This window comes from Anas platyrhynchos, chromosome 29 (assembly GCF_047663525.1).
Source record: "Anas platyrhynchos isolate ZD024472 breed Pekin duck chromosome 29, IASCAAS_PekinDuck_T2T, whole genome shotgun sequence".
Classification (NCBI taxonomy): Eukaryota; Metazoa; Chordata; class Aves; order Anseriformes; family Anatidae; genus Anas; species Anas platyrhynchos.
Window position 1 is genome coordinate 1,349,572 of NC_092615.1, and position 26,135 is coordinate 1,375,706.

Sequence of the window (26,135 nt, forward strand, 5' to 3'; positions counted from 1 at the left end):
TTGGAGTCCGCCGCGCGTTGCTATGGGGAGAGGCGGGGAGGGAGGAGGGAGCCTCACCCGGACTACAACTCCCATCAGTCTTAGCGGCGGCGGCGGAGGCGCTCGGCTGCCGGCCGCGGTGCATGGTGGGCCGGCAGCTCCAAAATGGACAACCCCCGTGAGGCGCCGGGTAGGGCCCGCGCCGCTCCTCAGGGCTCCCCCCCGGCCTCAGGGGGGCCTCGCCCCGCTCTACCCCTGAGGGAGCCGAGCCCCGGAGCGCTTCAGCCCCGGGGTTTGCCCTCAAGGCCCCGCCCGGCCCCTTCGGGTGTTAATTATGCCGCCCCCAGCGCTAATTGCCCCGTTTTCTTCTCTTTTTTCCACCCCCCCCCCCCCCCGCCCAGGGAAGGCCAGCCGCTGGTTCGGCGTCTCGCAGTCCAAATCGGCCAAGACGACGGCGAACATCCTGCAGCAGGAGGAGCTGATAGCGCAGAAGAAGAGGGAGATCGAGGCCCGCCTGGAGCAGCAGGAGAGGCAGAACTCCCTGCGCATCCGGCAGCTGCCCCTCTTCGGGGAGTGCGTGAGGGGAGCGGGGGGGCCGGGGGTGGCACAAAATGTGTGTCGGATAAAAGGGGGGGGGGTGGTTCTGCAAAGGTCTTGTGCGGGGAGCCAAGCACTGAGGAGGCTGAAGCTGGTAATTGAAGGGTTAAACGTGGGGTTGCTGGTAATTGAAGGGTTAAACACCAGGCTTTCAGTCTAACAAAACCCCTTCAACTTTTTCAGGTGCTGATACTAACAGACCAGCCCTTACAACAAGCATTTTTAACCTAGTGCTATTATGTTTTCCCTCTGCTTCTCAATTGCTACTTTTTTTGCAATTGTAACTCCCTAAGAGTTAGCACAATCCAGGGTTAAATGCCTCCCTGGGTTTCCTGGGAGCCCAGCAGCAGAACTCTGCAAGCAGAAATCTTGTTCTAGTGTGGTAGCGAGAGAGCCAGGTGGGAAGCAGGGGCTGCGAGCAGCAAGCTGAGCACCTCGTGTGCTTTTAAAAAGCTAGGTGTGCTTTCAAAATAAGCGAGATTAGTGATTGCTGGCACTTATCTTATTTTCTGTCTGAAATAAATGTGTATGAGGGGGCTGGGGTGTACCATCACCTGCTTTTCTTTTCCTATTTAGAGATGACGGTACTGACGGTGAAGCCTCTGTTTCCAACAAGTTTGTTAACGATGGCAGTTTCCTCCAGCAGTTTCTCAAGCTGCAGAAGGAAAAGTCGAGTGCTGGTAGGTCGACTTCTGAGCAGCAGGCCTTCCTTCTCGTGATGATCCCAGCTTTGTGTGAGCTGCCTCCATGTATGTTTACTTTAAAAACCCTGCTGTGAGCTGTTACCAGCATGAGTAAGTTCTAAAGCAACGACCCCTTTAAATTTGGATTTAAGCCTTTCTTCAGGATGTGGTAGGGACGTTTGTATTTCTCTCAACCTATAGGTGCTGTAAAGATGAGCATCTTTCTTCTAGCTTGAATCTTTGTTGCAACTATTGTAGCTTTCACTTAGTTATGCAGCTTTTCCCAGTCAATGTCTGTAATTTACTCTGAAAATAACAGCCTGTTGCAGCTGTATCACTGCTTGAGTTGTTGTTTGTAACCTGCTGCGATGAAAACAGTCAGAATGCCCAGGAATTATTTTCCCCCCTCATTCTTTTCTAAGAACCTCCCCCAAGTTCTACTAATAACTCGTCAAACGCTTCCGCACCAAATGTTGGGAAGAAACCTATGCTGTTTGGGAAGCGCCCCGGGCAGGTCCTGAGCAGCATGCTGCAGCAAGCGAAGAACTACTCCCATTCCAAACAGACCCCAGTCGTTAACCGCCTCAGTGTGTTTCAGTCGCCAGATGAAGATGAGGAGGAAGATTACGAGCAGTGGTTGGAAATTAAAGGTAAATAACAGCTTGTGTTACGTTGTTCATTTCGGGGTGCGGGTTCACTTATCTCAGTGATGTGAGTTGAGTGTTAGAGGGTTGGGTTTTTCCTTTTTTTTTTTAATCCAACCCGAGCTCAGTGTGGGAGTTGGGCCACTCATCCTAGTTAGATCAGGTCTGGTTTGTGCCTAGGGAGATCGTTTTCTCTGAGTTATCAAGTCAAACAGTGGGTAACCTTCCTTGAAAATCAGGTGAGAGAACATATTCTGCTGTTAATGGAGCTTGGTAATTTGCTGATTGTAAGAATTCTGCTTTTATACAGTTCAATTCATCAATGGCTAGTGCTGAGTTACCTTGAAAAAGATATAAATGAAACATTTGTGTTTAATATGAAATTTTAGTTTTTTTTAACGATTTGAGATGAAAAGTCCTGAGTTTAGGAGTGGTTGTGTAAGGGGAAAATGCGTGTATAAATGAATAAAACTGCCTATACTAAATACTCATACATATACTAAATGAAAGGCACAATAGTTCAATTGATTAAAATCAAAGTTCCTGCCTCTTTTCCAAAGCCTCACTGGAAAATCTCACCTCAAAAGTCTCGAATCTTAAGCAGGATATAAAATCAATGCTGAACATTGCAGCACTTAAATAACTGAGTGCCTGTGAATAACCTAGGCTAGGAAGCCAGAAGGCAGATTTGGTTAATAATCTGGATTTCACGCAGACTTATTTAGCAACTCCAATCTAATTTTATACTTGATTAATAAGTCACACTGAGCTTTGTGTCACGATTCCTTTCATTACATGTTTACGTCTCATGTCTAGCTATTGCTGGTGGGATTTATGAGTGTAATCTTAGTGAGTCTGAGCCCAAGCATAAAACACACTGCAGGAACACGACAAATAGCTGCTGGCTGCAGAGGGTGAAGGCAGAACACGGACCCTGGCTTCCAAGTAATCTAGAGCAGCGCAGAAACCTCTGCTCCTGTGTGCTCTGTGTTCAGTGGCCTACCCAAAATATTGTTGTCTAGACGAGTGTCTGTGTTTGGTTTCCATCAAATGTGTCCCACGTCGGCTCTGCAATAACTGTCAGTGCTAGTGGGTTCCTTTCTTGGCGCAGAAGCCAAAATACAGTTTCTTGGAGACTGAGCTCTCATCTTCAACGGGATTCCCTCCAAGTGAGGGTTGAGACATGGGCATGTGCCAGTAGGAAGAGCTACATGCTCCAGCTACACAAGCTGTCTCTGCTGTCTTGGTACAGAGCGATGTCTTGGGGAACTGGAATTTGTAATCTTTAGTAATGCGGTTGGGGTTTTGTGTCTAAAAAATCCCATTCCTTCCCACCGTGTGTATTGTGTGGAGTAGAATTGTCAGAAGCAAATTACGCCACAATTGAAGTTGCTCCTTAACCTCTGGTGAGCCAGTTTTTAGGCTTTTCCTTGTAGGAAGGATTTAGTCAGAATATTAGCTTGCTAGCAGGGGAGGGAGAGGCTGACTGTAACCTAAAGATTGTGGTTTGTACAGCTGTGTAAGACTGGATCCCCCATTTCATCCTTTTTCTTCCCGTTCCCGTTCTACTTTTGTCTGTCGCCATGGTTCTTAGAAGTAATGTACCTGTTGCCTGTTTGGTGTGTGAGTTGAACCCCAGTACTGACAGCCTGCTTAAAGTTTTACCCCCAGAGGATGCGGAGACCCGCCAAGTGGTGGAAAAGCTGGCTAGGTTCGTGGCTGAAGGGGGACCAGAGTTAGAGAAGGTCGCTATGGAAGACTACAAGGATAACCCAGCTTTTTCGTAAGTGTGGTGCTAACCTGCCTGCCAAAGCAGAACGCTGTCGCTTTGTAGGAGGAAGAACATCAGCCTTATGCACGTAGCTCTCATTAGTCTTTCTGGTTTAATTATCGTTAGGTGGATCTGAGCGCTGTTCCAAGTAATTGCTTTTGGTTTATAGATGGGGAAACTGAGGCAAAAAGCCATGCTGTGGTGGTGCTGCGGACGCGATCAGATAATTAGGATATAGCCAGGGAGATCTGGCTGCCTGCACAGCACCTAGTGTGGGGACACAGGTCTGCTTCTTGCGACTGACCCTGTATCCTCTGCCATCAATACGCTGTGTGGCTGAGGACAGAGGGTTTCCTCTTACACGAAAAGGAGAGACTTATTTATTTTTCTTTGCAAAGTAACAAAACATTTGGGTAGAAGTCCTTAGATTAGAGCTATGTGTATTTATACGTGCTAAAGACTTTGTAACCCACAGTTTAAGCGTGTTCTGAGAAATTTGTTTTGTTCTCTCTAGTTCTGAGGTGTTTGCATCCCTGGGGTATCAGTGTTGTTTTTTTACAGTCATTGCTGATGCATGGTTTTTTTTTGCTGTTTTTCCTTCATCTCCACCTTAGGTTTTTACATGATAAGAACAGCAGAGAATTCCTTTACTACAGAAAGAAAGTGGCAGAGATAAGAAAAGAGAATCAAAGTTCTCAGGCATCCTCTTCTCAGAAAGGTAATTAAGACTGTGATCTGGAGAATACTCTATGAATTACAGAAGTTATGTTTGTTTTATTTGCTCTCTCTGTAATTGCGTGTAAGCTCTGCCCTCAAAACAGTGGGAATGGATTTTTGGCTGGCTGGCTGCCTGTAAATAAAATTTCAGAATTGAAGGAGATGGTGACCTATGGCAGCAAACTGTTGCCAAGATGTTTTTCTTTTCCCCAAGCCCACAGCATTCTATACCACGTTCTGTGTGAAAGGCTCTTGAAAGAGATTTGCATTGTATTTCTCCAAAATCCTTAAAGCGAGCTAAAATGATTCACCATTATGCGTGATCTGGAAAGTCCTTCAGTCCTAAAAATGCAGCGAGGGAAAAGTGCTTATTCTTGTATGTTGTTTGACTTGTTATCAATGAAAAGGTTTCTTTGAACATAATCCTCATTTCTGCTGCCATTTCCCTATCTGAAGCTTTTATGTTTTGCTTGAGACATAAACCCTTAAACGAGGGACTGTGATTCCAGGTGGGAAATCAGCAGATGTGGGTGATCTGCCCACAGACAGTGAGCAGTGGAACCAGGTTAACTCTGTTAGGAGACAAAAATTGTTGTGGGTGAAGCGTGGTCTGCGGGCTGAGCACTTATTGCCTACAGTCCAGCCTCTGTTTGAGGCTTGCCATGTGGCCCGGGCAAATCACTCGGCTTCTCTGTGTCAGCTTCCCTTCCTGTGGAAGGCAGCATTGATGCAATTTAGCTGTCATGCTGATGAGTTAACAGCTCAAACAAATCTTGGCTTAATCGACTGTAGGCTGAAGGAGCTTGTTATCGATATCAACTGGCTGATACCACAGTTTAGAAGCTAAGCAGTATTATCCATACTTTACAGGTGTGGAATATTGAAGCAAGGAAAAGTTATGACTTGTCCGTGGCTTATAATCATGTCTTCTGCCTCCTGGTCCTGTGCCAGCACGCTGGAGTACTGGCACTGGTACTGTGCAGGTAGCAAATGTCATATAAGGCTGTCAAGGCTAAATAACATATTTGCCTGGCTCCTTATAAACATCAAATATGCTTGAAATATTAATGAGCTGAGCCTTCTCTGTGCCTTTGGACTAAGGCTGCAGTGGTCACCTCTTCCAGGTGAGGATTGGGACTTTTTCATGGAGAAAAAGTCCCAAAGCTCTGTCCTACAGCCCTCCCCTAAAACAGCCAGCAGATGTGTAGTGACAGTCGGTACAAATGGGATTACTTCTGTTATTAGTTTGCCACTTTCTCTTCCCATTTGCTCCCGTAGACTTCAGTGGCAAAGTCTTTAATGAGAAATAATTGTGAGGTGTAATAGCATGAAAAAGTACGTGACACGAGGAAGAAACAGACTTCCTCTGCAGTAGAGAGAAAAGAGTGTCCATCTTTGGAGACAAAAGCTGGTTTGTCTGTTAATCTGCTCTCATCTAGCTCCTGGCACAGAGGACAGTGATGGGTGAATGAGCACTCCTCTGGTTACAGATTTATTGTACAACCGTAATGCACTCTCGTGTTTTTGTGATATAAACTCTGTTTATGTTTAATATTTCTTAAAAATTAAACTCGACCTTTTGCCCTTATTCTGCTCTTGGGGTTCTTAGAACAGATAGGCTTTGACTGTTGCTTGTGTGAGTTGGGCCCAGTACTGACAGCCTGCTTAAAGTTTCACCCCCAGAGGACGAAGAGACAAAGAACTGTGCTGAGAAACTGGCCAGGTTCATAGCAGACGGGGGTCCCGAGGTGGAAGCTATTGCCTTGCAGAACAACCGCGAGAACCATGCTTTCAGGTAAGGGAAGAAGCCCGCTGCTGAGCGTGATGCTTGGATTTTTTTTAAATTATTATTTTCCAAAGGGGAAATGAGAGACAACCTTTAGAGTCTGAAGTTACAAGGACAACACAGTTTGGTACTTTTGCAGTCTGAAGTTTCACAATTTAAAGCAAGGCGCAGAGAGAAAAGAATCATTTTTGCCTTCTCCACAACTAATTTACGACTTGCACCCCTCCCCGCCTGCTTGCTGTTGGAACAAACTGGTAGAATTCTAACCTTTAAACCGTTCCCTAGAAGTGGGTTCTGTTGTGTTCGCCCATCCACCACTCCTACTGCTGTTGCCCAATTAATCTCCTGGGTTGCTCTTTACGCAGCATCCTCACCAAGGCGCAGGCAGTAGTCCTTCACCATCAGGTCCCCCTTTGGAATATCGTTTTTACCACATCAGATGTGAATCGTTCCCTTTAGGGCTTACTGGCAGCTGTTTAATGGCTCCCTTTGGTGTCATCCTTGTTTCATTTTTCTGCTCTTACAAACAATTTGGTGTGTTCTCATGGAGGGAAGTGGGGCTCAGGAAGCTTTATTTTGTTGCTGATATTTTGGCATTTTATTGGCTGCCTTCTGGCCCCCTCGGGTAGTCCCCTTGTGTTGTGAATTACATTCCACAGATGTGCTAATATCTGAGCTGCACCATTATTTACTTTAAAACACCACCACGATCCCACCTGAGCACAGTCAAGTTAAAAACCACCTCCTCTGTTAAGATCTCATCAGATTTGCCATGCAGAGGGCCCTGTCTTGCCCTCTGCTCGGTCCTGAATCCGTCCCTAATGCTGTTATTCAAATGGAAGGACACAAGATCAAATTTAGTGCATTTCCAAATGTCAGAGTTCTGCTTGTGTTTGCCTGTAGCTGTTGTGCAGCGATAAATAAGAGAGGCTGGTTGTCTCCTACATGTAGGAGCAGGCATTGTCCTGATGAAAGGTTTTATCATGTATTAAACTGGTCCTCTCCAAAAAGAGGAGGCTGCAGAGGTGTTAGGAATAGACAAAGTTTCTGGGTGAAGTATTTGAAAGGAGCCCAAAAAGATATATTTGTAATAAACATGAGTGCATTGAATTTTTTTCTACATCGCTGCTTGACTGAAGATTGTTCATGTTCTTCCCACAGAGACTAAGGAGTTTTATTTTACCCAAAAGGTCAGAGATGCCTATTTCTGGAAGGGGTAGCAACTACAGCAGTGTGTTTTTTTCCCTGTGTATGAGGGAACAGAAGGAGCAGTCATGGTATAATTAAGCAGGCTGTTAATGTCTACACCTCTAGCCTGAATAGAGGGCTGGGAGCAGTTTCTTTAGGCAGTGGTTTGGCATTCTTCTTGGCAAGACTTGAATGTTTGTTTTCTTCTGTGAACTGAGATCCAAGATGTTGTGGTGCCCTTGCAGTTTTTCCAGACGTGTACTGGAAGGCCAGTGTGTTCTGGGGGAGGGCCTCGCGTTTCCGCAAGCGTACCGAGATCCTTTCCAGTACCATGTGTTTATTTGGCACCGTAAATAGCTGTGGTTTGCTCACGAATGGGAAGTACTCTTCTGGATCCCAAAGGCTTGCAGCCTACCTTGTAAAGCATGTGGGACCCTGCAGTACGTGCACGCACACACAGGATGGTGCTGGAGAGCAAGGCAGGGTGCAGGAAGGCTATAGCTGTGCGAGAACACTGCAGGAAAGAAAAGCCCTGACCTAACTGTGCTACATCCAACCCCTGGATATGACCGTGACATCAAAATGTCCTTTTTTTTTTTTATCCCCCCTGTAGGTTTTTATATGAGCCAAACAGCAAAGGCTACAAGTATTACCGGCAGAAACTGGAGGAGTTCCGTAAGGCCAAAACCAGCACTGCGAGTGCCCCCGTGCCTGCGGAGTCCAGCCTGAAAAGGAAGAGCAGTCCTGAGCCATCGCCGTCACCTCTTCCCATATCATCCCTGCCTTTGCCCGTGCCCTCCCCTTTGCCTTTACCTCTGCCCTTACCCTTGCCCGTGCCCTCCCCTATTCCCTCCCCTCTGCCCCTGCCAGTGCCCTTGCCGGTGCCGTCCCCGGTGCCCTTGCCGGTGCCCCCACCGCTGCCCGTGCCCTTGCCCATGCCTTCACTGTTGCCCTCACCTTCACCATCCTCCTCCTCACCTCTGCCCAACGAGACGGCTACAACCACTGCTGCACCACCAGCTACGGCCGCTGCTACGGGCACCACAAAAAAGAAACGAAAGAGCAGGTGGGGGCCAGAGGAGGACAAGGTTGAGTTGCCCCTCCCGCAGCTGATCCAGCAGCTGGATTCTCCCTCCCCCCTTTCAGGTTAGTGGCTCTGCATATTGGGTCGAATAACTGTTTTTTTTCCTGGGGGGTGCGTCCTGCCTTAGCCCATCTGGCTTTGTAAACAGAAAATCCAGCAAGTCTATATCTCTTGTTGTAATCTCCTTGGTCGCCAGCCCCCTATCTTTCGGTTGGGTCCAGCAGCTAACTCCCTCCCTGTGTGGAAACCCAGATAAACCACTTTATCTCCCTGACACCAGGGATTGGATCTTATCGTTCTTCAGCTATCTGTAAAACCCTGCTGTGCTATAGCTCATTAGAGCCTCAGCCTCTACACTATTTAGGGCTATTTCACTTCAGGAAGAGTGTCTGTCAGAAAACAAATATCAAAGCTGAACTGTGCTTATTCCCCATGGTAGGATAAAACCCCTGGGCAGCACTTCCATCTCGCTCTAACTGATCAGAAGCCTAAATGGGAATAGCTGCTCCCCGAGTGCTGGCAGACACGAGTCTAACTCCCCGTTCCAATTTATACCCATTTCAGTTCATTTGATTACAGGCAGGGTTCACAGTCCTCTTCCAGTGGTGAGGCTGATGCCCCCGTTGCTTCACCTGCCAAGTGCACCCAGGGGGTGCAGCCCTGTTCGAGTGCTGGAAGATAATTCTTCCAGTCTAGGCGCTTGCAGAGAGCTCTCAGAGGTTGAACTCTTGTGGCCCATCTGTGCATGTGCGGGTAGGTAATTAGGCAGACGGTTAGAGATGCATACAAAACTTGAGTCATCCAAGGACAACAGGTGAGTGCAGACATTTAAGACGGCGTCTTTGAATCCTTTGCCCAATTAGCGTGGTATGGGGAAAGGATGTGAAAAGGAGAAAGAAAAGATGCGAGATAAGGCAGTCGGTGTTGGCAAACCGAGTGAATTAATAGTATGGCATTAGAGTCGCAGGAGAAGTAATAAGTACCTGTCTAAATAAGGACCTTTCTCAAAGAGCAATCGCAGAACAGACGAAGTGGGGCAAGTAATAGAAAACAAGGTGTAATTTCCAGAGCTGCAGGGTGAGACTACACACAATTTTCAGCACATGGTCAGTCTGTAGAATTCACTCCTCCAGCAAGTCTCTGCTTTGGGTGGATTATAGAGGGCACAGTTGCTCAACCTTTAATAGCTTTGATTGTTAGGCTTGGTAAGGTGTAGGGTTGGCTGCATATACTGTGGCGTCTGTAGATTCTGCAGAGAGGTCAGGAAGGAAGGGCTCTATCTCCTCATCAGCACTTCAAATGTAGATGAGAGAAGTTCCTACATGATTTGGTGTTCTGATCATAGCCCTATACAGAATTCTTACCTATGCATCTTGTATGTACAGGACAAGATACCAACCTGGATAGCTCATTCATTTGACCTTGAACTGCTGCTTGTAGTAATCCAGAAATCAGATATGAAAGTCTTATTTCATACCTCTAGAGTAATTCCTTTTTTCTTGCAGACAGTAATGAAGCTTAGATGATGAAGCTGGGCAGGCGCTATCAAAACAAGCATCAGATTCCATCTTAATGCCTCCTGCTGCAGTGAGGGCCTGCAAGAGTATCCGTGTGCTCGTTCCAGCATGCTTCCTGCTGAAATCTCCCCTGGCTCTTTTAGCCTTCTCTTAATTAGACAGGGACATGCTTGCTGTGCTCATGCTCACTTTCTACAGGGCTTTGTGTCAAGTAGAAGAAGAGGATGGCAAACAATTTGCCAGGCATAACAAATCAACCATTAATGCACTGTTAATGCTCTGTAGGGGCAAGGAATTTTTTTTTTATTGGTTGAGACAGGCTAATCCCTTTCTAGAATTAACATCTTCAACCTGACAGATGAGAAGAATTTCAAATTGCACCCCTAGTCCTCTGGAAGGTTAGTTCCACATTATGCTTTTGGTACCTAAATATCTACATCTTAGTCCTTTATCCTTAGCAATTGTTCTGGATTTAGTGGAGGGCTGTTCTGATTCCTCTCTTGTCTCCTCTTAGTAGTAGATCAGTATCGTGGAGAGGAGAAAATGTAGTCCTTTTGGACAGAAACAAGGCTCTTTTATTGATATCGAAACACTTAACTGCGTATGTACTGCAGGGACTATAACATCTGAAAAGCTGAACAGAGCACAGATATTGAGATTAGAGGATTCTGTGGACTAATGGGATACTATAGGCTGTCGTTACAATATTCTGAAACTTAATATTGGATTGTTTGGGGTCTGGTTAGTTTTAATTAAGATCTTCAGGCTGTAGGACAACAACTCAGGCACTTCTTTATTGGGATTTCTTCTGCTGTTCTTAAAGGACCTTCAGTTCAGTTGTAACAGGCTCCTCTTTGGGCATGTGGGAAAGGGAGAAACCTTCAGGTAGTCTTCTGCCAATGCTGCAGATAGACTGCACCATTAACCCTGTAGGCAAAGCTGATGTCATTCAAGGGAAAATACTTCTCCCAAGCCTGCTGAACAGGAGGCTGAGAAGCAGCTTCATATCTTTTGCTTCATATTGTTGCTTGGTGTAAGGATCTTATAAATTTTATTATCTATTTTTATGCAAATACATTGACCTTATTTATAAACAGGTTTGTTGTTTTTTTTTTTTTTTTTTGCTTTTATCTTCAAACATAGACTTAGGGCACAGCCTTGCTTTTTTCCATCAACTTTTCCTGTATTGTGATGCTCTGGGCCAAGACTACAAAAATATCCCCCAGAGCTCAATTTCTGCAGTGACTCTTTCAGCAGCATCTCAGCACAAAGTCTGCAAGGTACCAGAGCAGTCAGACGAACCAGATGTAGTTTTAGCACAGGAAGCAGCAGTGGCATATGCTTTCTGGGGTGTAAAAGAAGATGCTACAGTCTCACCTCTCTCCTTTATGGTGGTTATATATGCTGGCGAGCTACCAGCTGGTAGGGCCTCTAGAGCCATGCCTGGCTCTTAGCCTGAGTGTTTATGCAATTCAGAACGAAGCCAAAGAGCTGCTGACCTCTGTGAAGGGCAGAGTCTTCCTCGGTGCATTCAGAGAAAGCTTTCCCATGCCCTGAGACAGGAGGTGAATCCCTGACTAGGGCTGATGCTGAAGTGCCCCAGTCTCACGTAACGTTTGGGGCCGGATTCTTCTTTGTAGTGGTTTTTACGTGGGATAGCGTCGTGTGTTCTTCAAAACAGCCTCTAAATGTCACTGCTCTCTGAGACAGAAATCAGGCTCTTTTTCAGTAAGTAGCTAGGTCTATTTTTCTATTTGCTCTTATTTCTTGGGAGCTGAAAGTGCTTATCCTAGCACCAAGCCTGGTGTAACACCACTTATTGCTTCCCTGCTCTCAGAAAACCTCTTGCAGTGTTTTACATAACTCTTCCTGCAGAGTTGACTGCCGGTGCTGGTGCGAATGTGCAGAGGCTCTGGCTGTGCGAGGGAGGCTGGATGTGCTGTTTCATGTTCTCCTTGGGAGGCTGGAGTTAAGGAAGCCACTTCCCAATTGTGGCACGCTCGGCCAAAAGCATGCGGGAAAGGAGGGGGATGAGAGTGCTCAGATCAATTGCCCTGGGTGAGAATAAGAGGAAGGGAGAAGACGACCCCTGGGGCCTAATTAGCATGCTGTGTAGACATTTGGTGTCATGAACAATGATCCTATTATTATTGGGCTTCATAATTAATAGATAATGAATAATTAATGAAGCATCATTTAACTGTAGTCTGGACTTACATTCAAATTGAGGTTTTTGCAGTCATTAGGAGGAAATTCTTTTCCTGGTGTTGAAAAATGCAACGCGCTTTCAAGTGTGGTTGTGTCTCTTCTTTTAATCCCTTAAATATTTAACCGTTGGAATCTTAATTCTGAGGTGCGTTAGAGGGGAGCTGCCAGCTCTGCTAGATATATATGAACCACAATTGCAAGGCAATCTCCACTGTAAATCTCTTTTTTGCAGCCCCAGCAATGTTTATATTACTCTTTTTCATGGCACAGCAACTACAAATAGGCTTCCCTTCTTTTTTTTCCCCTCCCCTCTTCTTTCCTTTAGCTTGTGCTTTGAACTCGGTGTCGTGTGGTCATTTTAAATCAGTGGGTTTCCTGCCCAGGTAATCTTAATATCTTATTTCAGGGTTTACCTGATACAACAGCAAAAGTCACTCCGAAGGAGGAGCTTCCAAATGGGATGCTGCAAGAAAAGGAGGACGCATCAGTGGGATTGTCGAGCAGAGACTTAAAATGTCCCCTCTTTGAAACCAGTGGCGACATCCCTAGCAATGCTCTTCTTGAGCCTGTAGATTAGGAACTAAAATCTCCTTGGGGATTGGTAACTTCCAAAGCAGCATAATGCTCATGTCTTTATTCTAATGTGGTCATTTGCTTTTCATTTTGAATGAAGTTGCTGTTTACATAGTAATCAGCAGACACTTACGTGCGCAGATTGAACAATACGGTGACAGGCTCAGATCTCCTCGTGCCTCAATTCCGAATAATTAAGAATCGCTCTTTGCAGTGGCTTGGGTTCCTGAGGAAGCCTTAGGAGGAGAATTAAGATGAAAGGAGCAATAATTTTTAAAGCGTGTCATAGCAGATTGCCGTGCAGCGTGACCTCTGAGGATGTGAGACGTGGGTTGCCAGCCTGCTGGTGTGAGCCCTGGGCTGTGGGAAGGGATTGCTCTGAGCTGGCTGGCGAGAACAGTGCAAGCCAGGGGCTTTCCTACCTCTTTTAAGTTCCTCCAGGTGATTGTTCTACCTCTAAGTATCTGAATTCAGGAACCATGAAATGGGTCTGCAACTTCAGGAGGGGGGTCTCAAGGAATGGTTTTGGTGGCCTCAGCAGCTGTCTCAGATTTTTGAAAGTCTTTTTTTTACATGTGCTTATTTCAGTTCAGGACCTCAAGGGTCTTGGTTATGAAAAAGGGAAACCAGTTGGCTTGGTGGGTGTGACAGAGCTCTCCGAAGCCCAGAAGAAACAGCTGAAGGAGCAGCAGGAGGTAATGCCCTGAAGATACTTCCAAAATCGTTCGTGTACCTGCACATTGTGCTGCAGCGTGGCGGAGTTAGATGGGAAAATGGAGGAGAAGATAGCAAGGGAAGTTTTCCGTGGCCCACAAATAAATCTTTAGGATTTGTTCTGAATGTCTAAGAATCATGTGATGCTGCAGTCAGCAGAAATATCTCAAAGGACTTTGGGGAATACGAATTAAGCCAGCCAATTGCTGTGCTACCAACCTAAAACCCAAAATCTATAAGGTCTGATGTGTCACGTCTGCAGCTGGTTATGTATTGCTTTAGCAGTGGGGAGAAGGTGAGGGAATACATGCAGGCTGGGGCGGAGTGGGAGCAGAATTGGCTTTTGCTGGAACATGAGGGGGGTGTTTAAGCTGGGGGGGGTGATACGGTGGCAGCTTTAATATCAAGGTGCCTCTCGGAGGAACCAGCACGTAATGCTCCTGTTTGATCTGAGAAGCGAGCGGATCAGATCAAGCAGCAGCGCTGCCCGTTGGGATCTGTAGTTGTCATAACCTGTGTTCTGAATGGCAGCTGAGGCTGCTGTGGGCTCTACCACCAAATTGTGTGCCTCTGTGGCAGGCTTTGCTGCCTGTAAACCGCTTTGTCTCTGCTTCTCTTCCCCTAGATGCAGCAGATGTACGACATGATCATGAAGCACAAGCAAGCCATGCAGGAAATGCAGATGATGTGGGAGAAGGCGATTCAGCAGCACCAGCACGGCTACGACAGCGACGAGGAGGTAGACAGCGAGCTGGGAACGTGGGAGCATCAGCTTCGACGCATGGAGATGGACAAGACACGAGGTGTGTGGGGAGCTGCCGGGCAAACACCTCGCTTGCTCTGCAGTTGTACAGAGGCCTCCAGGGGGAGATGTCTGAGATCATGTTGTTAGCCTGGGAGTTACAGGGGGCACTTTTCACTGCTCCATGCCGTGGCTTCCCTCCCTGTTGAGTGGAGATAATAACAGCTTGTTCCTGTGAGGCTTTCTGCTTCACAAACTCTCTGAAATTTCGAGTCAAAGAACGCCGCGTTACTGCTGTTTTCTCTTTGTTTCTCGGGCAGAGTGGGCTGAGCAGCTGACCCAGATGGGCAGAGGGAAGCATTTCATCGGGGACTTTCTTCCACCGGATGAGCTGGAGAAATTCATGGAGACGTTCAAGGCATTGAAGGTGAAATAGCAGAGATTTCACAGGGCAGTGGCAGTGCTTCCTATTTGCCCTGCAGCAGTGAGAGAAAGACCTCAAGCACGTTTAGCCCTTTGTCAGAGCAGTTAGCTGCCTTGCAGCTTTGAAATGCTTCACTGGAAGCCCTGTTACTTCTGTAGGAAACAAGGGGTTAGCTGTTTGCTCTTTGCAGAGAAACAGCTGTGGTAGAGAACAGACTATTGGGACAGCATTTGAGGGTTAGCTGAAATCAGAGACAAACCTCTCCGACTACCCCCCATTTCTCTGCCGTTCCTGTTTGAGATGAGTAGTGGCTGACACCAAGCAAGGAAAATTTGAGTTTTTATCCGGACAATTGTACTAAAGCAGAAGCATAAAGCACACAAAAAGCTTATGTAAAGTACTTCATACCTGCCAATTCTTCCTAAACTGTAGAACTTCCTGATGCTGGCATCCGTGATAAGGTTTTCTTGAAACCGGCATGGGTTCTGACGTTCCCTGGAGATCCTGGTTTTATATAAGAACCGTATCTGAAACTTGATCCAGTGAGCAACTTCAAATTCAAGGAGCTGAATGTGTCTCAGCTTAATCTCACAGTAGCATTCCCTGCTTCTTGCAGATTATGTTGTAGGGCATGCATGGCTGTGCAGTGCTTTATTATTTACCTGTTTTCTTCTCTGTGGTGGTACAGAAATGGAGTCCCAAGAAATCATGCTAGCTATTAACTGTCAGAACCACCCTAGCATCCAGGAGCTGAAGCTGATTTTTTCCCTCTTTTGACCCACAAAGACAGGCATATACGTGCATATGCAAAATAGCCAACTCTGCGTTTTGTCTCTCTGCAGGAAGGACGTGAACCAGATTATTCTGAATACAAAGAGTTCAAACTGACTGTGGAAAACATAGGTTATCAAATGCTAATGAAGATGGGCTGGAAGGAAGGCGAGGGACTTGGCTCAGATGGACAGGGGATTAAAAACCCAGTCAGCAAGTAAGAGTTCTTCTACTATTGATTTAGTCCTTTCCTCTTAGGCTGATAATTGATGCTCCTACCCTAGCCTACTGGAAGCAGCTGCAGTGAATGTGACTGCAATTCATCACTTGAACAGAATATGGAACCCTCACAGCAAAGGAGAAAAATTGTTTCTGATTTATTTGGGGTTCCCTCCCCAAAAGGACTTGGTTTTTTACTGTGTCTCAGGCAGGAGGTCTGATCTGAGCCAGTGTTTTATTTCAAATCTCAATTTGCATAGTGTGTTTTTCTTAGTTGCCTTCTCTTCAGTTTCCCCATCTATAAAATGAAGATAACACCCGTCTGTACCTCACCTCTCAGAGGGCACGTCTTTAAAGTCAGAAATTTAAATATTAAAGAACGTGCCTTTTGCATCTGAGCACTCTTGATGCCTGCTAGCTAGTCCCTGGTGTACCCTGGATGGAAGGCGGCGTTTACCAATATATGCTGCTGATAGACCTGCGTTTGAAAGCTGGCATAGTCCATAGCAGAGAGCTTTCTGTGTGATCATGCAGCTCTCTTGATGTCACTTTTTTGCACAGAAGTTTACTGATTTGATCACATTTTATATAAAAAATCTTTGGGAGAGTTCCATCCAAAAATAGAATGTCTTTTTAGATGGATCGTCTGTTGGTAGCATGTGCTGAACTTCAAAACCAGCGTCAGGAAATTCTCTGAATTACTTTTTAGCATTAGATCCTTTTATAAATAACAGTTGTTTATTTACTGCACAACATGAAGTAACTCTACAAAGTGATTCTGTTCCTCTTTTGCAAGAAGATCTCTCTGGCAGCATGCTTATTCGTTCAGAGAGGACCTGTGATAAAAGGTTGCTGTGATCAAGGCTTTAAAACAGAAGGAGGGCAGCTCCTGCCCGTGGTTGAACAAGGGTGGTGATTTGCTTGGGCTCTACCATCTCTGATGTTCTCAGGACTGATAAGAAGGTTTGAAAGGAGATGGAAATGAGCTGTTTCCACTCTTGGACTGTTCTGGAGTGAAGGAATGGGAGGCAGGCATGTTATTTGACAGCTCTACCTCCAATCACTGAGGTACAAAAGCACCTTCGGTTGCCAAAGGTTAGGCTGCCAGTCAGAGCATCGTTCTGTAGGGAGGCATCCAACGCGCAGACAGTTTTTCTGTTCCAGCTCTCAAAGTTTAAGCAAATACATGTTGACACTACTACTTCCATCTAACACCAGCAAGCATCATTGATTTGGAAGGGCAACGCAGAAACGTGGCAAATACAATAATCTGCTCGGTATTACCTGTCGGTCTCGATGCGGTGCTCTGTGCGATGATGCCCAGTGCTCCCTGACGCTTGTTCTCAGAGCTTCAGGAGCAGGAGGAAGGCAGGAGTGGGATGTGATCATGTTTGCTTACCTCGGAAGCTTTCTTCCCTTTTTCCAAACAGGGGGACTACAGCTGTGGATGGAGCTGGTTTTGGCATCGATCGTCCTGCAGAGCTAACCAAGGAGGATGATGAGTACGAGGCATTCCGTAAACGGATGATGCTCGCCTACCGGTTCCGACCAAATCCATTGGTAAGGTGTCCCACACCAGACAGTGACAAATCCATGGAGGTTTTGGGCACATCTTACAAGGGTGGGAGTGTTTCTAGTGCTTAAGCAAGCAAATGCTGTGAAAGTTTCTTTGATTCATTCTCATTCTGAATCAACTTGTCGTTAGCAAAGCATACATGGATGCATAGTTGTCCTCACGTTTTTTAATACAAAAGTTGCTGGTTTTAGTTTTCTCTGGTACTAAATATAAATGCTGCACACAAAGGAAGCAGATGGGTCGTCCACGAATCCGTGGCGTATTTTGAATAATTGTTTTCCTGATTGCAGAAGGCTTTTAGGTTTGCATTTGCCTCTGTTACATTCAGCGTGCCAGCACACCTAGAAAACTACGCTTGTAACTTTTGATGGGAAATCTGAGGTTTCACTGTCAGAAATGTCACGTTTCAGTGGCTTTTTCAGATAATTAAGCTCAAATGCTCATTGTTCTGTGAAGACAGCAATTTTGATTAATTTTCTCTCGTTATTCCCCACAGAACAATCCACGACGACCTTACTACTGAGAATGTTTTTGGGACAATGTATTTTCAAAACAATTGTAATTTTACTGTGAAATGTTATGAAACTACGTTATCATTCTCTTATTTGCTAATATTGTAAAACTTATTGAAGTCACAAAACCATCTTTCACCCAGAAGAACGGCCTGCGAGCCCACTCACTGCGCACTCGAGTGTCATGACAACCGTGTTGTAACACGGCCTGGATGGGATTCAGGAAGGGTAAGGGAGCAGGTGAGAATGGAGATTTTTACACGGTGCCCTGCTGAGTGGAAGGGTAGCACCAAAGATACCAATAGGAATAGTTCAGGGACTCCATTTGTATATAGCTCGGTGCCATGTTACTTACAAGGAATGCATTTTCTTTTGCCTCATGGCAGGTCCTCTGTTGTTCTGATGTGCAGCCTGTGCTGCTCTTTTTTTGTTGATTTATTTTTTTTATTGCAAATATGACAACCAACCCAACTCTTGGGGCTAATGTTCGGTCTTCATTCCCTGACAAACTGGGTTCTGATGGTGTCATGAAGCCTGAAGTACAGTCTGACCTCCAACTGACATTGCAAAACCAGTGCCTCGTTGTTTTACCTCTGTCCCGTGGAAGAAGAGGTGTGGATCAGTGCGTGGAGCATTGGCTGCAAGGGTTGAGGAGTGCAGGGGGATGTTCATTCAACTTCAGAGGCGACAGCCTCTTGGTTTCTTGAACACTAAGTTCACCCACAGCTTCTTAGCAAAATGAGAGACTTGCTAACACTGTGTGTGGATGTGGGTGACGAAGAACCAAGCCTTCGAACGCAGCTTATCAAAGGTCATTTGCATTTTGTTGTCCTATGAAACTCCTCTACAAGTACAAATTTTCTTCATTCAATCTGTAAATAAAATAAAACTCACTTGTTCCTTAGTTTTAATCACTGAATTACGGGAAAGAGCACTCTTGCCTTGAGTTTTCAGAGGCTCAGGGCCTCTTCTAGATTTCTTTCCTTCCAGCCATCCTAGAAAAAAATTAAATTTGGGGCTGGGGGGGGGCATTTGTTTTCCCTCAGTCCAGCTACTTGGCATGTGATTCTCTCTTTGTTAACTTTTCTTAACATCATAGAGTCAAGGGCTTGGCTTTCAATAAAAACATTTGAAACCATGAATTCGGTAGGGGTTCATTCTGGGAAAAGGGGAGTTCGTGAGCACCTTGGAGCTGGGTTGGCTGCTGGGGAGTGTGCCCCACGTGCTTTCACTATGGCTTGTGCACAGGGAGGTTGCACGTGGTATGGCTAATCAGCATAGGCACCAAGCATGAAAGATTGGGAAATAAAGATAGGAAACCTGGCAGCATTTTTAAATGGTTAAGGTCACTGTGACAGCTGTGCTTTCCTGCGAAGTTAGGAAAACAATCCCTGTGGGTCCTCCCTGGAGTGGTGCAGCTCAGCTCCTGGCTCACCTTGCTGGGGTTTGGCTGGAGAGAGCTGGGGCTGCTGAGCTGATTTTCCTCGGTTTCCAGAGACTGGAGGACCACAGGGTAAATTTCTCACTCTGCTGGGTTTTCTGTACAGGTAGGGACGTGCAGGGAGGCTGTTAGAGAGTGGAGACTCTCTGAATTTCTTTTTTATTCCAAGCACACGTAGCACGGCATCCTTTTAGTACCAACAATGACCTGGGCACAGCATGGTCTTAAAGGCAGGGTGAGCGCTCGTGGACGGGCTTTCTGCTGTTCCTGATTGAGTCTTTAGAGCTAATCTGATACTACAGAGATTGCTGTGTTCTTGCCTGGCGTCACGTTGGCAAAAGTTGTTTTATTCTTTTATTTCAACACAGCGGCCTTGGTTTTCCTGAGCCCCTTCTGTTTTGATAACGCGTGCAGACCGCGCTCATCAATACGTGCTTTTCTGTGCTCTGTTTTCCTTGTGTCATTGTAAATAATGCAATATTCCCCGTGCCCCCGAGAGCAGCAGGCAGGGGTCAATTCTGCAGAAACTCAGCAAGCCACTTAGCGCAGTCCTCCTCCTTGCCATCATTACCTACAAAGCAGGGATTTCATCTTCAGAAACCTAATCAAACACGCTTGTGGTGGCGTGCTCGGAAGGTCACCGAAGTTGGGCTCTTTTGGATCAAAGAATGAATTCCTGGTGCTCGTGGCCGAGCACGAGTGCCCGTGCTGACCATGTTTATGTGGCAGCACAGCGCAGGAGACCCCGCTGCAATCGCCTGGCTGGGGAGAGGCAAAGGAGCTGGGGCTCGTTTGTCTTTGCAAGAGCAAGAAACCTGCTGGGACACTTCTGGAGCCTTCGGTGGCTTGGAAGATCTGAAGGTTATCACTCAGGCTGCCCCTCATTACCTGCTTTCACCCTTTTTGTTATTTCCTTCACCCTTTTTATTATTTTACAGGCTGTCGTGCTGCTTTTTGGACAAGTGGGGCTGCTGGGTGGCTTCTCAGCCCCAAATCAAGCCTCATTACCAAGCCCCGGAGACTGCCCCCTTGGTGTTAGGCTCGTGCCCTTCCTTCCCCGCGGGTCGTGCTGCTCCTCGTGGCCCTGCCTCGGCGCTGACGGGGCACGCGGGTGTGTTCGGAGTCCTCCGGCACCCAGCGGTGATGAGCAAGCCCAGGGCAAAGTGCAGGGCAGTTAATTCAGTCCCCGGACTCTGAAGCAAGAGGGCAAAAGAGTGACACAGTGGCACGGTGCTGGAGGCTTTGTGGGGAAGGTGAAAGGTTGAGCGGCCGCCTTCGGGGTCTGCTAAATGCTGTGGGAGTTTGTAAACCTGTCTCTCCCCGGGCAGGTGCGGAGGAGAGGTGGAGAGGAGGAGGTCAGGTTAATGCCGGGCTCCCAGCCGGAGTCAGAGACCTCAAAGCTGCTGCTTTCTGCTCCGTTCAATTCGCTTACTGAAGGCGTGGATGAAGTGCTGCCTTTCAAGCGCTTCTCTTTTCCTCTTACAGATCTCAAGAGGTGCGTCCTCTTGGCTCTTTTAAGTACTTAAGGGTTCCGGAATGAATTGAAAAAGAAAAAAAAAAAAAAAAAAAAAAGAAAAAAAAAGAAAAAAGCCCAATCCCCAAACATTCAAAGCCTCTTCTGGAACGCGTTTATTCATCCCCCACCACCGCCTGTGCCGTGCCTCGAGGCAGCCCTCGAGTGCTGCAACCCTGTGGTCCTGCGGTGAGGCCGGGGGGCTCCTGGGACCCCCTCACCCTTTTTCAGCCCCCCCCGGGGGCTTCACCTTCCTGCTGGGGGCGGCTCTAGCTCTTTAAGGGCGCTGCCTCTTTGCCCAGCCTTGGGGCCGAAGTCCGGGCTCCCAGCAGCGGTGGCGGTGGGGATGCAGCTCCCCGCCGTGCCGGGCGCGCTCGCCCCTTCCCTGCTCGCCTTCCCCTTGGCTTTTGGTGTCAGCGGCTTGGTGGCACTGGCAGAGTGAGTGCGGGTCCGGGACTGGCCTGGGATAAAGCTTCTGGGGCAGGGCGCTGGGTCTGGCCGGGTGCTGGTGGCAGCGATCCCAACTGGGGGGCAACTGGGGAGAGGTCCGGTCCTGAACTGGTGTGGGACGCTGGCTCCAGGCTGAGGGGTTTGAGGGGGACTCGGGTTGTCCCAGGATAAGACTGTGGGGTCAGGGAGCTGTCAGTGGGAGCAGACCCAGCTGGGACATGCCCTTGGGTCCCATCCGGACCTGGAGAGGGGAGAGCAGTGTTTGGGGCATGGAGCTGGGGTCCTGCTGGAGCCCAAGGCGCGGCACCAGGTCCGGGGTGCTCCTGCCCCAGCCGAACCCATAGAAAGGCCACTGCGGGCTGGGACTGTGCCGACGTGGTTCCCGGCTGCGTTTATGACATAAATCCTGTTATCAGCGAGCAGACATCCAGCCGGGCTGCTCAGGCTCATTGCACAACGCGCAGCGTGGCCGGGGTCGCCACTTCCCAAACCCCCGGGGACTGGGAAGCCCGACAGAGCCGTGTTGTGGCCGGTCAGCGCTCCCCCGCCTCTCCATCACCCTCTCCTCGGGCATTTTTAGCAGCCCTGGGGGAGTTTGGTACCGAGTGGCTGTGCCACCAGCTGCTGTCAGCTCTCTGCGTGGCTCCCCGCAGCCCTGCCACCACCCCCTTTGCTCGTTTTCTTTCCCTTTGTAAAGCCACCCCCGGCTGCTTGCTCTTCTCTTATTTCCAGTCCCACGCTCAGGAGCTCTGGGCTCTCCCCTTTTCCTTTTTCTCAATTTTCTGTACTTTCCATCCTCCCGTTCCTACCAGGACCCCATCCTCCTCCTCTCCCCTTTTGTTGCGCGTTTCTTTGCACAGCTGATTTCTCCTTCGGCTTTCCCGCTGAGCACCAAGGACTTTCAGCCAAACTTCTCCTTGCAGAACCGAGGATTTCCCAACCTAAAGCTTCATTTCAAAGCCTCCCGATCTTCCTTTGCATTTTTTGGTCTTTCCTTTCCACCCCCTGTGCTTGGCTCATCCCTTGCACCCTCACAGCACCGGGGCTCTGCAGCCCTGCCACTGGGGCACCCGGATCCATCCCTCTGAGCCCCCCGGGCTCTTCTGCTTAATGTGACACCAGATGAAACCCATCAGTAACTGTTAGGAGCACCAGCACCTCCAGCGTGCTGCCCAAATTGGAGCCCGTAACAATATTATTCTCCTGCCCTCGCGTTGTGTGGATGGGGCAGGGATATGACTCCATGTTTCTCGATCAGGCTGCGGTGCCGAGCGATGCTGTCCTCAAAACGCCCCCCTCGCCCTCGCAGGGGGACCTGGGCACCCCAAGCACAGCCCCCAAAATGCTGCTGGATGTGGGATGTGGCCCTGGTGTGCCCCAAAACCCATTGCACGCAGGGTGACATCTAACAGAGCCCTGTGCCGTGCTGCTCCCCCACAGCGCGCGTTCGAATTTGGAATTAATCATTCCATGGGAGCAGTTATGGAGTAATTAATTACACGCTGGTAATAACGCACTTACGCGGAGACAGTTCAATTATTTGATGGAGTGTTTGTTTTTGTTGAGTGGCTGTTGGGTTTGGGCACCCAGTGCGTGCAGGGGGGGTGAGGAGCAACCCAACCCCACTCAGAGCTGCTTGTGATGCTCATCCCATCCCATCCCAATATCCCATCCCATCCCAATGTCCCATCCCATCCCATCCCCTAGAAGAACATTTCTACCCGCAGAACACAAGCCTGGGATCGCTGGGGCTGGTAATTGGAGTTTCTCCAGGGCAAGCTGTTGACACCAGCGCCTCTGCAGACAGTTAGCCAGGGCTTTACGTTTTTCCTTCCCTTTGGTAACAGCATTAAAGGCTCGAGTGAAAAATGCCACGATGTTTTTGGCTTTATAGCATGAGAAGGCGAAGAATTGGCTGGAGCAGACCTGTAGCTATTCCAGCTAATGCAATTGCTTCTTGGAAGAGAAGCAGCAAGCTCAGGACAGATTTCCCTACAACTTGTTTGCACTCTTAGGACAAATTTGCAGTATTTGTCTTCTCGCTGCTGCTTTGCTTTATAATCGGTTTACGCGGGCTCTTATAGCAGTCCATCAGCGAGCAGCCGCCTGTGTTGGAGTGGGCTGGCAGCTCTGCTCCTCAGAAGGGAGATGGAAATCCCAGCGATTCCAACTCAAAACGCATTTTGGGTGAAAACCCAGCTTGTGGCCACAATGGGGTGCGTGTGTGTAGGGTTCCTGCCCATCCTACCACAGCAGCCTCATCCAGGCAAACCCTTCCCATGGAACTGGACCTGAAATTCCCCTGGGTTTCACCTCCCCAGTGTTATTTCAGGCCGTGGAGATCTGTCAGGACCAGGGGGTGCTGAGGGGGTTCACCTGGACCAGGGGAAATAGGGCACAAGCTCGTGCATGGGGTGCCACCCCCCTGCGGGATGCCTGAACCCCACAACCTGTCCCACAGCAGCCCCCTGGTGCTGACGGTTGTGCTGGTGCTCGCCGGCCTGGTTTCCATCACCTACTTCCTACGAGCAGGGAGCTACTTCCAGGACCCCCTGTTCTGCGGTGAGTCCCTGGGGTGGGCGCCCGGCACCCGTGGCCCAGGCGGTGGGGAGGGGGGGGCTGCGCGCTGAGCCGCCCCCCGCCGCCCTCCTGCAGTGTTCGTGGCGTTCTCCTTCACCTCTGCCGTCGACCTGATCATCTCCCTGGAGGAGGATGGCTTCGTTTCGGGCTTCGCAGAGGTCTACGTGAGGGAGGTACCTCCTCGTCCTGCCTCGGGGGGCTCGTGGCGAGCGGCTCCGTGCGCACGGGCGCAGCTCCGGCTCCCCAAATCCTTGGAGCTGGAGTGCGCCCAGAGCAGCCAAGTCCCCTGGGAAATGTGGGAAAAACCCAAAATCTTGTGATGTCTCTCCCCCGGGCAGGGCGAGCCGTACCTGCGCACGGCGCACGGCATCATGATCTGTTACTGGGACGGCCTCGTCCACTACGGGCTCTACCTCGCCATGATCACAGCCATGAGCCAGCGGTGAGCGGGGAGGAGAGGGGGTCCCGCTGCCACGCGGCACCTTCCCGGGGCTCGGAGGGGCCGGAGGGGTGCCGAATTTTGGGGAAGGGCAGCTCTGAGCCTCGCAGAGGGGTCTGATCCTCGTTGTCTCCGCAGGAAGAGCTACAGGAGCCTGGGGCTCTTCTGGCTGGGCTCTCTGATGATGAGCATCGTGGTTTTCCTGCTCGGGAACCTGATAGGTACGGGGACACGGAGGGGGCCTGCTGCTCGGCTCCGCCAGCACCCCCAGCTCCTGGGGCACTGGGTGCTGGCACGGGGCTGGGCACCATCTCCACCCTGTGCTCTCCTCCCCAGGCAAGTACAGCTCCGACATCAGCCCTGCCTTCCTGCTCAACGTGCCCTACGTCCTCATCCCCATCTGGGCTGGGGTGAAGCTCTTCCAGCAGCCCCGGGCTCTGCCGTGTCTCACGGCGGAGCAGGTGAGCCAAAAAGGGGCCGGGACCTGGGGGGCAGCGACTTTAGGGAGCGGAGCCCAACCCGTGGTGTTTTTTCTCCCCCCCCCCAGGTTGCAGAGGAGCAGCGCAAGTGGCTCCACCAGCGGCCCCAGGACGTGGTGCTGGTCCTGCTCTTGGTCCTGGTGGCTGCCTTCACCTTCTTCAGGGGCATGGTGAGCGCTGGGTGCCTGCAGGGGGGGGGGTCCCATGGGTGCCGTGGGGAGGACGGGGTGGGCGCACCCACCCGACGGTCCCCCGCATCCCCCCCCCCTTTGCCCCCGCAGGTGATTTTGGACTGTCCTGCTGATTCCTGCTTCGAGTACATCTACCAGCACGAGCCCTACCTGCGCGACCCCGTTGCCTACCCCAAAGTGCAGGTGAGGGTGGGATCCCCAGGGCGGATAGGGGTGGATCCCATGGGGACCCCCCCGTGCCGTGGGGGACGCGGTGACCCTCTGTGTCCCCCCGCTCCACCAGATGCTGCTCTATTTGTTCTACGTCCTCCCCTTCTTCTGCCTCTGCATTTATGGGCTGCTGCGCCCGGGCTGCTCCTGGATGCCCGACTGGAGCCTGGTGTTCGCCGGAGCCGTGGCGCAGGTGGGGGGGCTTCAGTCCCAGCCAGGAGGGAGCGAAAAGGGGGGGGGGAGGGAGGGAACGGGGCTGTACCCGCATCTGGAGCAGCTCCCAGAGCCGCTGCCGGAGCCCGATAATTACTTTTTCCTCGGTGGATCTGATCAGAGTGGGTAATTTCGACAGAAATAGGCTGGAGCGAGCCGGCGGATGCAGAAATAGGGGGCTCGGGGGGGCAGTTTTGGGGCCGGGCACCCCATGAAACCCCCGCCCTGTGTCCCCAGGCTCAGTTCTCCCACCTGGGCTCCTCGCTGCACTCCCGCACGCCCTTCCCCTACCAGACCCCCGAAGACGTCTGGTGGAGCTTCCTCGTCACCAACGTCCTCTACGCCTTGGGGCCGCAGCTCCTGGCCCTCCGCTGCCTGCGCCGCCCCGCGTTCTTCCTGCCCAGCGCCCCCACCAGCATGGGCAAGAAGTACCAGTGAGGGGGGGGCTGCCCCCCCCCAAAAAAAACCACCTGCAGTGGGGCCGAGCTGGCAGAGGTGTCCCCAGGGATGCTCCAGTCCCCGTCCCCCCACACCCCAATGTCCCCAGGGGGTGCTGGCGGGGGGACCTGGTGCACCCTGCGGGGACATGGGTGCAGCTGGGGGGGGCTGGGGGGTGTCGCGAGGCCCCCGGCCCACCCGGATGCTCGCAGGAAGGATGGGACCACGCCAGGGAAAAAAATGTTTACAAAATAAAGGAGTTTGGGTCCGGCTTTGTAACCCCGCTGCCTGCACCCTGTGCCCTCGGCTTTGTCCCCCCCCCGTGCGCCCCCTGTGCCGGCTGCAGGGGCTGGGGGGGGGGCTCCAATGCCTGCGCTGCCCTTGCCTGCCCTTGGTGCTCGGGATGGGGCTGGGGATGCTCGGTGCGTGTGCAAGGGATGCACGCGTGTGTGCAGAGGCGTGGGGGGGTCTGTGCA

At 49.8% G+C, this 26,135-nt stretch overlaps 2 protein-coding genes across 3 annotated transcripts; both read left to right on the plus strand.

Annotated features, from left to right (window-relative positions):
• Positions 1–18: 18 nt before the first annotated feature.
• SUGP1 (SURP and G-patch domain containing 1) lies at positions 19–18,609 on the plus strand. The gene is made up of 14 exons (XM_072029262.1): positions 19–169; positions 381–552; positions 1,153–1,256; positions 1,682–1,909; positions 3,563–3,686; positions 4,289–4,392; positions 6,063–6,186; positions 7,979–8,511; positions 13,336–13,442; positions 14,087–14,264; positions 14,524–14,630; positions 15,470–15,615; positions 17,048–17,177; positions 17,690–18,609. The coding sequence occupies exons 1-14, from the start codon at positions 145–147 to the stop codon at positions 17,714–17,716; spliced, it is 2,109 nt and encodes a 702-aa protein (XP_071885363.1). The 5' UTR covers positions 19–144; the 3' UTR covers positions 17,717–18,609.
• A 2,329-nt stretch (positions 18,610–20,938) lies between these two features.
• On the plus strand, positions 20,939–25,801 carry TM6SF2 (transmembrane 6 superfamily member 2). 2 transcript variants are annotated; one of them, XM_027472417.3, is made up of 10 exons: positions 20,939–21,097; positions 23,571–23,671; positions 23,765–23,862; positions 24,028–24,131; positions 24,267–24,349; positions 24,465–24,589; positions 24,676–24,777; positions 24,889–24,981; positions 25,082–25,201; positions 25,459–25,800. In XM_027472417.3, exons 1-10 carry the CDS (start codon positions 21,006–21,008, stop codon positions 25,657–25,659), a joined length of 1,119 nt encoding a protein of 372 aa, XP_027328218.2. In that variant the 5' UTR covers positions 20,939–21,005; the 3' UTR covers positions 25,660–25,800. The 2 variants fall into 2 exon arrangements, with proteins under 2 accessions (XP_027328218.2, XP_027328219.2); XM_027472418.3 differs by having other exon boundaries at positions 20,958–21,097; positions 23,574–23,671; positions 25,459–25,801.
• The last annotated feature ends 334 nt before the right edge of the window (positions 25,802–26,135 follow it).